The 14,898-nt window shown below is 32.7% G+C and overlaps 1 protein-coding gene across 2 annotated transcripts in view; it reads left to right on the top strand.

Annotated features, from left to right (window-relative positions):
- Positions 1-4,937: 4,937 nt before the first annotated feature.
- The window catches only part of LOC106768171, a 33,791-nt gene continuing 23,830 nt past the window's right edge, over positions 4,938-14,898 (top strand). For both annotated transcript variants that reach the window (XR_002668413.1, XM_014653161.2), the window contains exons 1-9: positions 4,938-5,725; positions 10,236-10,435; positions 10,590-10,743; positions 10,854-10,963; positions 11,148-11,217; positions 11,307-11,389; positions 11,738-11,819; positions 11,910-11,950; positions 12,583-12,705. Coding sequence is in view for 1 of the 2 variants with exons in the window: in XM_014653161.2 (XP_014508647.1) it covers positions 5,561-5,725; positions 10,236-10,435; positions 10,590-10,743; positions 10,854-10,963; positions 11,148-11,217; positions 11,307-11,389; positions 11,738-11,819; positions 11,910-11,950; positions 12,583-12,705 (1,028 nt within the window). In the remaining variant the exon portion in view is untranslated. The remainder of the gene's footprint in view (positions 5,726-10,235; positions 10,436-10,589; positions 10,744-10,853; positions 10,964-11,147; positions 11,218-11,306; positions 11,390-11,737; positions 11,820-11,909; positions 11,951-12,582; positions 12,706-14,898) is intronic.

Here is a 14,898-nt window from a genome sequence, read left to right as displayed (position 1 = left end):
TATAGGTGGTATAGATTTCCATAGTAGATGATATGTTGTGTTGTTCATTGACTCTTAAGTGTATTTTTAGGTTTTGAATAGTGAATTTTCAAGTAGAAGGTTTTAGGTAAAATGGAGAATTTAGAGTTTGCCTTTAAGTCCATTTGGACTTGTTCAAACCCCTAAGTTGCTTGGTCAAGAGTAAGAATTAATAGATTTGAGTTTTGGTGCATAAAGTGGGAGTTAAGTTGATTTTGGGTGGGAATTTCATGGTAGAATATTTCAAAAATTTGTTTAGATTGAGTTATATGCATATAAACATGTTGGTTGTAGTTTAGATTTAAATTTAGGAGTGTTAGAAGTTGGTGGAAATGATGGGAAAGGAAATGAGAGGTTGAATTGGTGTTTTTGGTAGGTTTGGAGGGCCATTGGTTTACGTGAGCAAACGAGTCATTTATCAACATCCACATTCCTTTGTACAATGTTATGTACATTCTCATCGTGATCCACTTCGTCACTATGCTTATATGAACTAACATCTTCAATTTGAACTTCATCCTGATTCCTAACTTGGACTTCAGCCTGACCTTCAACCTAGACTTCAATCTGACCCTCAACACCGACTTCAGCCTCATCTCAAACTTCATTTTCATCCTCAACCTCTAGACCCACTACATGATCACTCACAACCTCCACTTCATCTTCACCCTCAACCTTCACTTGATGATCGCCCATAACCTCCACTTTATGACCACCCATAACATTCACTTCAGTCTCAAACTGAACCTCCACTTGATAACCACTCGTAACTCGCACTTCATTTTAATCTTGAACCTTCACTTCACGATGATATTCATTTAGGCCTTTCTCAACATCTACAAAGTTGTCAACATACTACCATCTCCACTCTCTAAAGGTCCATGACAAAGGTCGAGAACTTCATTTAATTCATTTTCTACAATCTTTGGCTCATCCACATCATGAACCACAAACGAGTGAACTTCACCATAGTACTTGAACACATTTACCATATTAATTGCATCTTTGTCATCATACAACTTATGTAACATATTTTCAAAACAATAAAACAACACCTTAACTTCAATATACTCGAATTCCTTAAGTAAACCTATTACTTCAAAGTAACTCCATTTCTCAGGATCAATTGACCAATAACTCATCTTCCCACCAATATATTTAAATGGTACATCTTATACTAGAGTCTTACCATGGTGGACCACAACTTCAAATTTATCGTCACACATCCCAAATGCAACCTTGTAAATCAAAATCATACTTTGACGACATAAGACCACTAAAAAAAGCTTAAATTAAAAGGTATGAGAGAGGAATCCCAAAACTAAAAACTGGTAATCACACCGACAACCACCCACTCACAAACAACTAAAAAATCTCGTACAACAGAGCGTTACCCATGCACGTGGAAAACAATATTTTACTGAATTGTTCAAAACATCACCATACCAAAATGGAAAACAAAAAAAAACCAACACAGTGAAAAAAAACCCTAAACCCCACAAGAAAAAACCAACCACAGATTGAGAACGCAAGCCTGGCCTAGGCGATGATCAATCCTTAGAATTTCAACAAAAGATGAACAAAATATAACATACTACAATGACCTTGCACCCAATTTTCACTAACCTTCTAAACCCAAACTTTTAAACCCCACACATATGTTTTTCTTTGATAAAATGTCATTAATCAAATTAATTCCACTTAAGAATATGTTGAACTAACCACATATAACAAAAACGAACACCTCATTTAGACAGTGCTTGTGTATATAGTCTACCATTAAAGATTTAGAGACGTCATGAAATAGGACGAAATTGAACATAAATTACGAAAATTGGGACCTTAGTGAATACTTGAAAAAAAATGAATACAACATTTAACAAGTCAACAAAAATATAGACAAAAAAATATTTAAACCTTTATTTTAATAATAATTGGAGAAATTACTTTTTATTTTTTAGTGAACACACATGTGCGTAGGATTACTTTTGATAATTGGTTGATAACCACTTTTAGTCTATATATTTCATTGTCAATTTTACCCTTATCAATATAAATTATTTTATCCTTTAAATTTCGTAACTATTTTTATAACTTTTTTTTAGAATATATGTTTATAAATTTAAAAGTACTTTTTTTTATTTTAATAATAATTAGAATAATTGTTTTTTATCTTTTATTATCATAAGTTAAAAGTTAGTACACATGTATATTTTTTTATAACTATTAATAAAAGGAAGTAATGATTAAGTAATTTTTTTCGTATACATATTTTTATCTTTATCAATATTGTTAAGATAAAATCGTCTAGAGAATAGAGTGTCTAATAACTCAAGTTTTCAACTTTAAAAAACAAAAAAACATTAAATGAAATATCGCTTTGAATGAATGTTGTTTTAAAGAAATAACGTCTAAGAGAAAAATATTTTGAAACATCTTTTATAAGAGAAATCAAACTTCTAAAAATATTTCCTAAACTATATTGTCTGATGGATAAAACTTTATAAACAACATCTAAAAAAAGGAAACTTATTTTTTAATGAATCATCTAATAAAACGACAAGGGTAATAAACAATGTTTCACAAATAACATCTAAATGCCTGTGCAAATAGCGTCTTACAAGCAAGTGTGTTATGAACAAAAGAACACTAAAGCGTAAAATATGTTTTATTCAAAAACAATATTAAGTTCAAGCAAGCATCTTATGAAATATATTGTCTAACAGAAGAGAGCTAAACGTTGCATATCTAAAAAAAACAACTTTTGCTAAAGCATATAATGTTTTACACCACCTAATGATCATATATGTTGAATGTTTTATCAAACGATGCATTTATTAATAAAATGAAAAATGATAAAATGTTTTGAATGTGCAATACCACGTAACATTTATCAACATTCAAAATATTTAATGCATGTACATAAAGGGTTTCAATACTTGTATACCTTGTTCTTGATATTTGTGCAAATCACAAAAGTACAAAAAACTTTATCATAATCACTACACTCAAGAAAAAGACGTTGAGAGATATGAAAAACATTTTTGGAATCTTTCCTTTGAAGTCTTCTGCCCTAACACATCGTCAAGTTACGTTTTGTTAAAGGCTATGACAAAGCACTGTATCTCTATAAAGTAGACTTGAGCCTGACTTCTCACCTCAAGACTACATGCTTTATATGAAGTCAACCTCTAAGAAACGATTATATTTCAAGAAAAGTTATAAATAGACAAAAGCTTGAAGAGAAAATAAGAATGATCAAATTGTGAAATCGAAAACGCTCAAATAAGCTTACTCTGATCATATATCGTCTGAAGCTAAATATTTTTCTAGGGAAGAACCTTAACAAAATCTCAAATTTCTTTGTATTGTTTCTATCCTCTCTTTGAGAGTTATCAATCTACATTTGCTCTTAACACTTACTGTGTTGTACATTCTGAAGAGAATCAAAACATTTGGTGTTTAGCTCATTTGAGTGAAACCATCTAGATGTGCTGTCTAGGGCTGAAAATACTTGTATACCAGAAGTGGTTAAACTTATACTAGTCGTGTTAACTAAGTGAACTAGGATTGGTACGAATACTCGATGTAAACCTGGAGAGATAAAACTGGTGTAATCTTCTTAAAAATTAATGAAACTCCTTAAAATTTATTAAGAGAGAATTGAACGTAGCTCAAATTAAGTAAAGTGGTATAAAATCTATTATTTATTGCTTTGATTTTTGAAAAATTTTCCATTTACGCACTTTAGATAAACTAACTCCTAAACATTTTATTTAAATTATATCTTTTATAATCCATTAGATGTTGTTTTACAAAACAATTTAAAAACAATATTAATGTCTCCAGTGTTTTCAGATATAAACTACTATTTTTAGTTATTTTATCATTTAAATTTTATAGCTATGTTTTATAATTATTGTGTGAGAATATTTTTTTTTTCTAATTTTAATAGGACTTGTTATATTAATAATTATACGAATTATTCTTTTACTTATACATTATAACAAAATTTTAAATAATGATCAATAGTTAAAAATAATTAGTTATTATAATAACAAATCTTAATATCAATTTTTAATCTAAAAATTATTTATAACTAAAATAATTTTTATTATAAATAAAAAATTATAATTAATTTCTAAATTAATAACTAAAATATTTTTTATTATGAATTAGTATCTAATTTCAAAGTTTTGATTATAATAAAAATTAGTCTTTAAATTTATCTTTAATTGAAAGTTCGTTTCTGAACATATTTTAGTTATTAAAATAGGTGATTATTTAGATTTTTTTTATAATAATATCATAAGATAAAAATAGACAGAATTTATGTTCTAACACATTTACTTTCACTAGTATAGACTATTGTTTTTATTTTCTTTGTAAGAACTTTTTAATGTATACATTTTAGTGTCATCTTATCTTCATCTATACAAATTATTTTAAGTTTTAAATTTTATGATTATTTTTTGAAAAAAATATATTTTAATACATATAATAACATTCTCTATTTTAATAACTTTTTCAATTATTATAAAGTAAAAGTGGAGACGTAAATCTATGTTTTCACTAATATTTATAATTATACAATATGTGATGTATTTTTATGCAGTCAACGGATTAAAATATAGTTAAAATATTTTTTAAAACAATTAATGTATATTACTTAATTTATTCATTGCAATACTCCGATATTTTAAAATTTGTAAACTTAATATTTTTTCTGAGCATACCTTTTATTTAAATTTTATAATTTCTAAAAAAAGATTAACATTTAAATCCTAACAGTTAGTAGAAAATATGGGGAAAATCCTACAGGCATAGTTATTAGTTATTAATTTACAATAATTAAAAGGTTAAAAAGCAAAGGAAGGCAGTGTTGGATGAGCAAGTGGTGTGATTGATTGTGTCCCAGTGAACAAAGAAACATTAAAAAGAGGATTTTTTGTTAAAAAAAAAAAGAAAAGAAGAAGAAGAAGGAAAGAAAGAAAGAAAGAAGCAACACCAAATAATTCCTCATCACTGCTTCGACCGAACCAAGACGGCGTGTTGTGTTGTGCCCTGTCCGCCCTGCCTCTCTCGGAGACCAACGAAAGGCCCATTCCATTGCATCGCTCTGTTTCTTTCTTTCTCTTTCTTTCTCTCTCTTCGTGAAACACCAAACTAAATTATAACTCAATCCCCTGTCAACCAAACAAAACCCCACTTCGATCGATCTGTTTTCTCCCTTCTCTGAATAATTTTCCCCTTTTGATTTATTGCCCTTTGCTCTAATCGGATTCAATTCCAAGCAGAAGGGAAAACCCGGCAATCGATGGATCTTGGGTTCGATGTGATTGTAGGACGGTTCTGGAGGTTCGGCCCGTGATGGGATTGAAATCCGTTGGATTGGAGGGTAGCAAGCACTTGCGCAGTGGAGAGAGGGTAATGAGAAGAAGGGAAGGGATACAATGGAAGTGAAATTGGGGAAACTCAATCTTTCTCTGACTTGAATTTGGCTCCTCTATTTCTCTTTTTCTATTAACTTTCTCTGTGGGTCATGGATGGGGTCGCACGTGCGGACAAGGCTCCGTCCACGGACTTGGCCTCGGAGTGGCGTCCCCGCGGTTCTGCGTTCGTCCCTTGTGTGCCAAAGGCTGGAGAAGAAGCTTCTGCTGCTGCTGCTGAGAAGCCGCAACCGTCTCGCGTGGTTTTGAGGAAGCCCGTGAGTTTCTCGTGTTCTTTTTTGTGGTTTTGTCTGAAAACGAGTATGGGTTGAACTTATTTGTGTATTTTTGTGATCAGAACTGTGCAGTGAGAGTTTTGGACTGAAAAGTAGTATGGGTTGTTGGGATTTAGGGATGCCGGAGGCGGAGACTTTGAAAATGGTCAAGTGAAACAAAACCCTGATTGACATACTCGCTAGTTGTAGTTAGTCCACATTGTCGGTATGTTAAGTATGTTTTCTGGGTATGGTGGACTTTGTGCATTCCATAGGTATACTCTTGTTTTGTTCCGTGTAGATTGTCGCCCTCTTAGTATTCACCACTATTGATCGCAGCAACAGTTGAAAACATGAGAAGGAAGAAGGGGGTTTTAGATTATCACTCACGTAGTGAATTGAATGATGGCATACCATGCTATCCATTTGTACTGGATCCATGGCATACCATAGAGGTTCTTAGCTCCTTAAGTAACTATGCTATCCGCAATTTTGATAGTGTTGAAATTATATTTTTTCTTGGAACTATCGTATTATCTTTTCTAAATGACCAGCAAAATTCCTGAATGGTACTAGGAACTGGATCTTGTTGATTATATTCATTTATCTTCAGTTTTGGATTAAATGTTTTGATTCCTTGTCTCATTTAGACTGTTTTTATGCAAATTCCTTTTCCAATTGATGACTTTTGTTGAATTGAGCTACTGATATATGTTCCAGGTCTGTGGTTACTTTTGTCTAATATGCATGTTATGTTATTTTATGTATGGTGCATGCTCAGAATCTGCTCATCATCTGTTCCTACCTCCTTTTGCTACTGATTCTTTATTGAAAATACCTGTTTGATTGATGCCTATCATATAACTTTGGAATAATATCTAGGACTATCTTTAGTGGTTTGGTATATGGAGGATAAATCTCTATTTGCATTGGTTTAAGGCTTTTAACATAGAAAATTTGTATGACAAAGTAGAACTTATTCTACTATTGGTAGTGCATTTGGTTGGAGTCTATAGTTCCATTTAGCTTGGAAGTTGATTTCTAATAAGATTGAGTGATTGCATTCTATTTAATGTAAAACATGGTCTCCATAAGGGCTGCCAAGAAGAAAAAAAAAGACTTAACTAAATGTACGTGTCTATGTAAACAGCTAATGTATTATTGTACAGCGTGGGTAATAATGATGGAGGAAATAATTGCCTAATTGGCATAACTATGTAAATCCTATAATTTCCCTATGACCACAGTTAAGGATATCTGTAATATGAAACATTCCCCCTCATGTTGAAGCATAAAAATCATATGCACCAAGCTTGTTTAAAATATAATCACTTTGAGGATTCCTTAAAGATTTAGTGAAGACATTTGCAAATTAATTATTAGAATTAACAGAACTAGTGATGATGTCACCCAACAAGAAATTCTTCTTGAGGAAGTGGTAATCTTCCTCAATGTTATTGGTTTGAAGCAATGTGCAAGGCAACTTGATAATCACCAATGAGTTTCATCTAAGCAACAACCAGATTTCATTCTTTGAGCAACTGTATAAGTCAAATTACAAGTCATTGAAGCCTTGGGTCAATACTTCGCTTCTGCACTGGACTTTCTTTTTAATTTTCTAGGAAATTAAGTTACCACCAATAAGAAGCAATATCTTGAGGTGAATCTTCTAATTGTGGGAGAATCTGTCCAATTTGTATCCAAATATCCCACCATGTGAGTGTGATCTTTGTGTTCATGCAGAAGACCTTTTCCTGGAGCTCATTTGACGTATTTCAGATTATGAATGACAACATCTCAGTGTCATTCATGATGAGAGTTTAGAAATTGAATCACTATACCAATTGCAATGGAAATATCTAGTTGGATGATAGTGTGATAAATCTGCTTGCGAACCAATCTTTTTTACCCTTTTGGATCTGAAAGGGGACCCTAATCTGGTGGAGTTTGTAATTGAGATTCATAGGTGTGTCAAGAAGCTTAGCATGACCAAATCTGTTTCCTTGAAAATATCAATTGCATACTTCCTTTGTGAGATGACAATATCACTATATCACTCATAGCTTGTGCTAGCTTTATCTCCAATAAGTCATGAAGTTTTTTAAGATCTTGTGTTTGAAAATGGCAGAGGTATTTAAAATGTGCTTTGGGCAGAGGACTATTTGTTAGGACAGCTGCCCGAAAGGCATGGAAATGCTTACAATGTGTATTGGATTGGATCTATTATTTACAGGAAATTAACGTTTAGCTACTATACTTGGAGAAGTAAAAAAGAATGTTATCTAGTAGTATAATGGATAAAATATAGGGAAATGATAAAAGGAGTTTGTGGAATTCTATCTTTTAAAAGAATTCTTGAATAGTTACGTTACAACTTCCTCTGGCTCTCTCCATGAAGTTCTACTGTCAAAACACAAATGTAATTAATATTTTCTAGAATGCAGTTCTATGACTGGATGAAGCATGTAGAAAATAGTAGACATTTTATAAAATTGAATGTGAATGGGGACCTTATTTGTATGACATTTATTCTGACATCATGGCAAATGGCATTCTTATGAAATGATTGTTGAAACCCAAATTGCGACTTCTTCCTATAGTTATTATAAAGATCCTAATTAAATAAGTAAACAAGTTAAAATATAAAACAAAAATAAATTCTCAGACATCATCTAAGATACTAAGAATATTCTAGTATAGTACCCTTGGATATTTTTCATGTGTAACACTCTCCTCAAGTTGAAGATTACTAAGATTTAGCTTGTTAAAAGAAAATAACTCACTTTCTTCCAAGTAAAAATTAAGAAACCATAAAATTTGAAGTACACTAAAGATAATAGTTGGAATAGCAATTCAATGATACTGGAGGGAGAGATAGCTTAGCTAGATAATTGAAATGGTCATCAACTTGAGAGAAAATTCATGACAATCAAAGCAGGTCCGTCCTTCTTAAAATCAAATTTGAAAGATTTTAACTAATATTATTGGAGGCCCACAAATTTTTAAACATGAAACTAGGTTCGATAGTGGCTTTAGGGATTATAGATAAGGTCCGTACATATAGGGTGAAGATGACGCCAGATTAGTGCATCTAGGATATCAATGAGGCTAGTGCATCTAAAAGTTGCCAAACATAAGATTGGTGAATGATGAAGTTGGCGATGACAAATGATGAATTATAACCATGAATCAGAGTGGAGTACAAGTTAAGACATCGTGGAAAAATGACACTCAGAAAACGGAAGAGGTGACTGATTGTTCCACCTTTTTTTTTTTGTTTTGGAGTACCTAGCTGCAAGATAGTGACAAAATAGGTTATGAAGGATGGTACTGTTTTGATACCATGATGGGAAAGAGAGAAAGATAGATGAAAGAGATGCTAAAATTGTGTAACAGAGTAGTCCATTTTATATAAACTGATTACAATAATACAATTATAGGGTTTGTTGAAACTGTTGACAATAAATACCGTGTTCTTGAGGTGAAACTAGATCTCCAGCTAGAGTGAGAGAATTGATTTACCTAAGCTTTAATTCAAAGAAGAAATTTGGATATGGATATGTTGTCAAGGACCTTCTAGTGCGACTCAATTCACATTTGATGAGTTTTAGCATGAGTCGTGGATCTTGTCCCGAACATGATGTGTATGTGCATTGCTAGGAACTCAAGGAAGATGATTGTAGCCAATATAGAAGCATTTGATCTTACTGATTTTAGACGGTGTATTGAGGATTGACTTTCCCTGCATCTCAGTCTGATTCAGTCCAGAATCAAAGTGGAGCTCATGAGCAAATAATGAAATGTCAAAGACAATGTGTCTTGATGATAGCTTTAACATGTTCGTGCTGGATGAGGGAGTTCTTGTCATCTAATTTCTCATAATCAAGAGCCTGAAGGTGATAGGTGAAGAAGAGGTGGGAAGCACACTAGTAGTTTTTTCCATTGTGGACCTTCAAGCTTTTTTTTTGGAAATCCCACATCGAGTAGAGATATGGTGAAGTTATAGTATGAGTTGGAAAACTTCGTCTTACAAATTAGTTTTGTAGAGTTAAAGTAGGTTTAAAGTCTACTTTGTGAGACTCTTGATATCGGGCTAATGGATAGAGATAATTATGAAGAAGAAAATATCAGATGTTATTGCTTAATGATCAAAGTTTTACATTGATGTATTTATAGGTACAGTTATTATGGTGACAGCTAGCTAACTATCTATAGTACAGCCGTGTAACAGACTTAACCATTTGCAAACAACTAACTAGCCAACAGACAATTGAGTAAATGCTCTTATACAATACTCACCCATCTGCCTATATAATTCTCCCCTATAGTTCTTTGGGAATTGTTTTATAGGCTATTGCTTTTCTCTCTTATTCATTTCTAATTACATATATTTCAGTAGCATGATTTTGTATAAGATGGAAATTTTATACATTATTTTCTTGTCGTTTATATCTGGCTGCTGGAGCTTATGATACCTAAAATGTTGAACTGATGCTCACCTTCAAATTTACAGTTGGTGGCTAGATTGACCAAGGAAATAGTTCAAACATACCAAATATGCAATCCACAGTTTAAATATTCTGAAGATCTAAATCCAAAAAGATTTTTGACCAGCCCGTCAGTGGGAGTGCTTAATGATGGCTATGATAATGTAAACTCAGATCTTATTTTGACAGTGAATTTTGTCTTGAACCATTTAGACAAAAATAAAAGGTTTGTCATTCATATATCCTTTGTTTTTATGTTGTAATTATATATAATTCTTTGTAAATACTGAAAGCTAAATGTTGATTTTCGGATGATACCACCTTACTCTTCTTGCAACCTCGGGACGTCTTTATAAACTTTGCATTTTGATGTGGTACAGATATATTGTCAAAGATCTCCTTGGCCATGGGACATTTGGACAAGTGGCTAAATGCTGGGATTCAGATACCAACAGTTTTGTTGCCGTGAAGATCATTAAAAACCAACCTGCATACTATCAACAAGCACTGGTTGAAGTAACTATCTTATCAACGGTAACCTCTTGATGTGACTTGTTATTATCAAGGTGCTCGTTATTTTCTTGGAAGTCCATGAGAAATTACTCATGTATGCTCTTTTTTTTTTTTTTTTTTTTTTCATGCAGTTAAATAAGAAGTATGATCCTGAGGATAAGCATCACATTGTTCGTATATATGATTATTTTGTACATCAACGACATTTGTGCATTTGCTTTGAGTTGTTGGACACAAACTTGTGAGTTCCAGACTTTTTTTTTCTTTTCTTTCAGAATTTATAATCATTGAGAATCAGGAGTGGATTTAAAGCTTGAAGGGTGTTCACATTCTACTTCACAATTCATATTTGATTGGTTTTGCATGGCTATCCTAGATTTTTTTTTCTCCCGTATATTTTAGTGTTGACATAGTGTAGTGTACAGGTACGAGCTTATCAAGATGAATCATTTTAGGGGACTATCCCTTGGTATTGTTCAGCTATTCTCTAAGCAGGTACTACAATTTGATGTATGGCCTTTCTACTTTGTCCTTTTTCCAGTTTTGATATTTCATAATCAATTATCTTAAATTTTTGTTTTAAGATTTTATGCGGACTTGCTCTGCTAAAAGAGGCTGGAGTTATTCATTGTGATCTGAAGCCAGAAAACATTCTTTTATGTACGAGGTTGGTTTCTTGCATCAAGGTGCTCATAAACAACTGTGTGCTGCAGCTATTTTGTTAAGGATTTAACACCTATAAAAGGACGGATTTGTTTGAGCTGAGTAAAAATGAAGAGTTATAACTATCGATTAAAAAATTACCAGTTGAGTTTTAAAGAACTAAATTTATCATATAAACGAGCATGCTTTTAATCACAATCTGAGGGTTACTTTTGTAGTCAATGGTTATAACTCTTCACTTTACTCTAAGGCGAGTCTGTCAGTTCATAGGAATAAATCCTTTCCTTAGATTTTCTGTGTATGCTGCAGCTATTTTATTGTGATATTTTATGTATTTATGTTTCATATGTAGCACTGTGAAGCCAGCAGAAATAAAAATTATTGACTTTGGATCAGCATGCATGGAAAACCGCACTGTTTACTCTTACATTCAGGTTTATATTTACTGTAGAAAGTAGGACTTTATGATTCCTATTGTAATTATATTTGTTCTGGCACCTACCCTTGTGCTCTTTTTATTGCAGAGTCGATACTATAGATCTCCTGAGGTTCTTCTTGGATATCAGTATCCTAACTGATGGAATCAGTAGCTGATGCCTTTCTTTTCAAGCCTTTTTACTTTTGGGGTTTCTCTTTTTGTTATTTTATTGATTTCCCTTTCTATTACTTCACCATCTTTCTACATTGCAATACTTGAACAAATAGCTCGGTATCTTAATTGCTTTAAATGTAAAATTGTGCTGCAGCAGGTGGAGCTATAGTTTGAGTTGCCTTATGGCTTTAGACTGAAGGAATTAATGTTTTTAAAAAGCTTTATATTACTTGTATGGCTTATTTTGGGAAAATTAATGAAGAAAGTTTTAAATTACAGATCCACTGGAACTACTATCCATAAATCTGTTCCATATTTTCCTTTAATTTTTTGGGATGTGGGGCAATGAATGATTCTATGATGCGATGTCTTTCTTTAGTACTTCTTTTAATACATCAATCTTGTAAAAATTTTATGACATGTTTGTTATACTAATTTGAGCGTGGTTTTCATCATCCTCATGCTTTCAAATATACTTAAGGACACTAAAGATCTTTGGGGTGTCTCACATTTTATAGTATACTCTTCTGAAATTTCTTTTTCTTTAATTTTTCAGCTTATTTTGTTGCACTTCTAGCTTCAGTTTTGTCCTTAACTCTTATCAGATACACAACAGCTATTGATATGTGGTCCTTTGGATGCATAGTGGCGGAATTGTTTCTTGGATTACCATTATTCCCTGGAGCTTCAGAATTTGATCTTTTGAAACGGATGATTGAAATACTTGGGTATGCCACTCTCTCTCAAGGGAACATTTTAATTAAATAGATATACAAATTGTATAACAAGGGGGGCACTTTCAAGGGTAAAATGCAGTTATAACAGTTGATTAAAAAACTTATGATTGAGCTTTTAATAACTTCATATTTTGTTACCATTTATCCTCCAACTAAGCGTATGTTTTCCTTGCTCTAAAATCATGATACGTAATCTGTTTAACAAAGAAACACTTGTAAATAACCAGAGTGGCTGAATAAATAACCATTCCTTTAAATGTTGATTTGAGATGAAGTTCTCTTCAAAATTGTAGCATTCTGCTACAAAGACACTAGAACACAACAAAGACATAGCACTGCCTGGGGAGAAACTGGTGCAGGTCATCAGGGCAGATCCAATTCTTAATAACAAATTTGAAAAACTTATTCTGAAGAAATTTTGGTGGATTGCAATGCATAATAGGATTTGTTAAAATGTGAGAAAAAACAAAGATATTGGTGCTGAACTGTAATTTAATACACAACAGTTATTGGTTTATATAGGCTTATTTCGTTAATTATACCTAAATACATGATATAAATAATATGAACCTAGCATGATACCAATCTAACCAATTCACGGGCCCCATAAAAGACTCAGTGAAGACATCTATTAATTAATCACTAGATTTGGCCAAGCTCGTAGTAAAGTTGCTAGATTCATGTTTGGTAGCTAGCCTCCACATGTTTGGACTTCTCATAGAAGATCGGATTAGATGCAATATGCAAAGCCACTGGTTATCACAAATGAGCTTCATTTTGTAGGTTGTTTGAATTTGTGTTTGCAAAGAAGCCATTTCAACTAGGTCTTCACATATTATTAAATCCATGACCCCATATCTCGTTTCAACGTTTGAGCTTGCTACAACATGTGTCTCACTTTTCCAGGGTATAAAGTTTCCTCTTATTATCATAGAAATAAGGAGCTGATCTAGTATAATCAAGAATATTTAGATCGTATATATCAATTCTCCTATATTTATTGTATTAATTCCTTTTTCTCAATATGAATAAAGCACTCGTTCGTATTGTCTCTAAAACACGGTTTCAGCTCAATGTTTCTCTTGTGCCTAGAGTTTAACATGGTATCCTGCTTTTTTCCAAAACCATGTTGACTTGGTAGACCCACTATCTCTAAAGGATTTTTGTTACCTATCCGAATAGGGAACGTAACAGAAACACTTCCTCCCACACTCTCACAGGTAAAGAACAATAGAAAGTTGCTGAATAAAACCTCTTTTATTGAATGGAAGTAACTGAATCAAAGGAACAAACCATAACTAGGAGCAGGATCTTCTTAGTTATTTGAGAGCATAACTTTTCTTACAAAACTCACAAATCAAAAGCATACCTTTAACCTTAGACTCTTCTTTTATTTATACTAATTATTTTCCGCCCAATTGTACTGAATATTGTCTTAGAAAATAACCCTGCGTGCTATAATTATCATATACGAAATATATTTAGCCTTATTTAACTATAATTAACTTATATCAAATATTCTACTAAGATATGGCCTTGTTTACTCTAATTATCCCCTTGTTGAATATCCTCTCTCCTTATTACTCTAATTAGTTTCCCGCTCATCCTAACAATTGTGGCAGTTAGGATGCTTCCTCGCTGTTTCCAACCGTTTGGTTTGGTTGCTCTGTCTTCTGCCGTTCGGCCAGTTCACTCCCTGCCTTCTACTGTTTGGCCTGGTCGCTCCCTGTTGTTCACCATTCGGCAAGCCTGCTCCCCACCTTTTACCGTTTGGTCCCCTTCTCCCTCACTCCTATCTCCCGTTTGGTCCCCTCTCCCTCACTCCTTTCTACTGTTCGGTCCCCTTCTCTTACTTTCCTATACCTCCTCTCATACACTTTCCATCCCCTAACAATTTTTCTTTTACGAACCTTCTTCCGAAGTTTGCTTTCACTGTTCTAGTGTCATTGTTAGAAATATTATATTTAGTTTATATTTATCTCTTATCTTTAGTTAGTTAGTTTATATTTTTTATTTAGTTTGTTTATATTTCTTATTTGTATTTTGGGCTTAGCCCATATTTCTTCTATTATAAATAGAGAACCCTATCTGTGTATTTAACACAAGGGAGATTTCTCCTAATCTTCTTCCTATTTCATATGGTATCAGAGCCTAGTTCTCTGATTCTTTAGCTGTTGTCTTTGT

This window comes from Vigna radiata, chromosome 7 (assembly GCF_000741045.1).
Source record: "Vigna radiata var. radiata cultivar VC1973A chromosome 7, Vradiata_ver6, whole genome shotgun sequence".
Classification (NCBI taxonomy): domain Eukaryota; kingdom Viridiplantae; phylum Streptophyta; class Magnoliopsida; order Fabales; family Fabaceae; genus Vigna; species Vigna radiata.
Note: the sequence above shows the minus strand (reverse complement) of the source record. Positions and strands in the feature narration are given on the sequence as shown.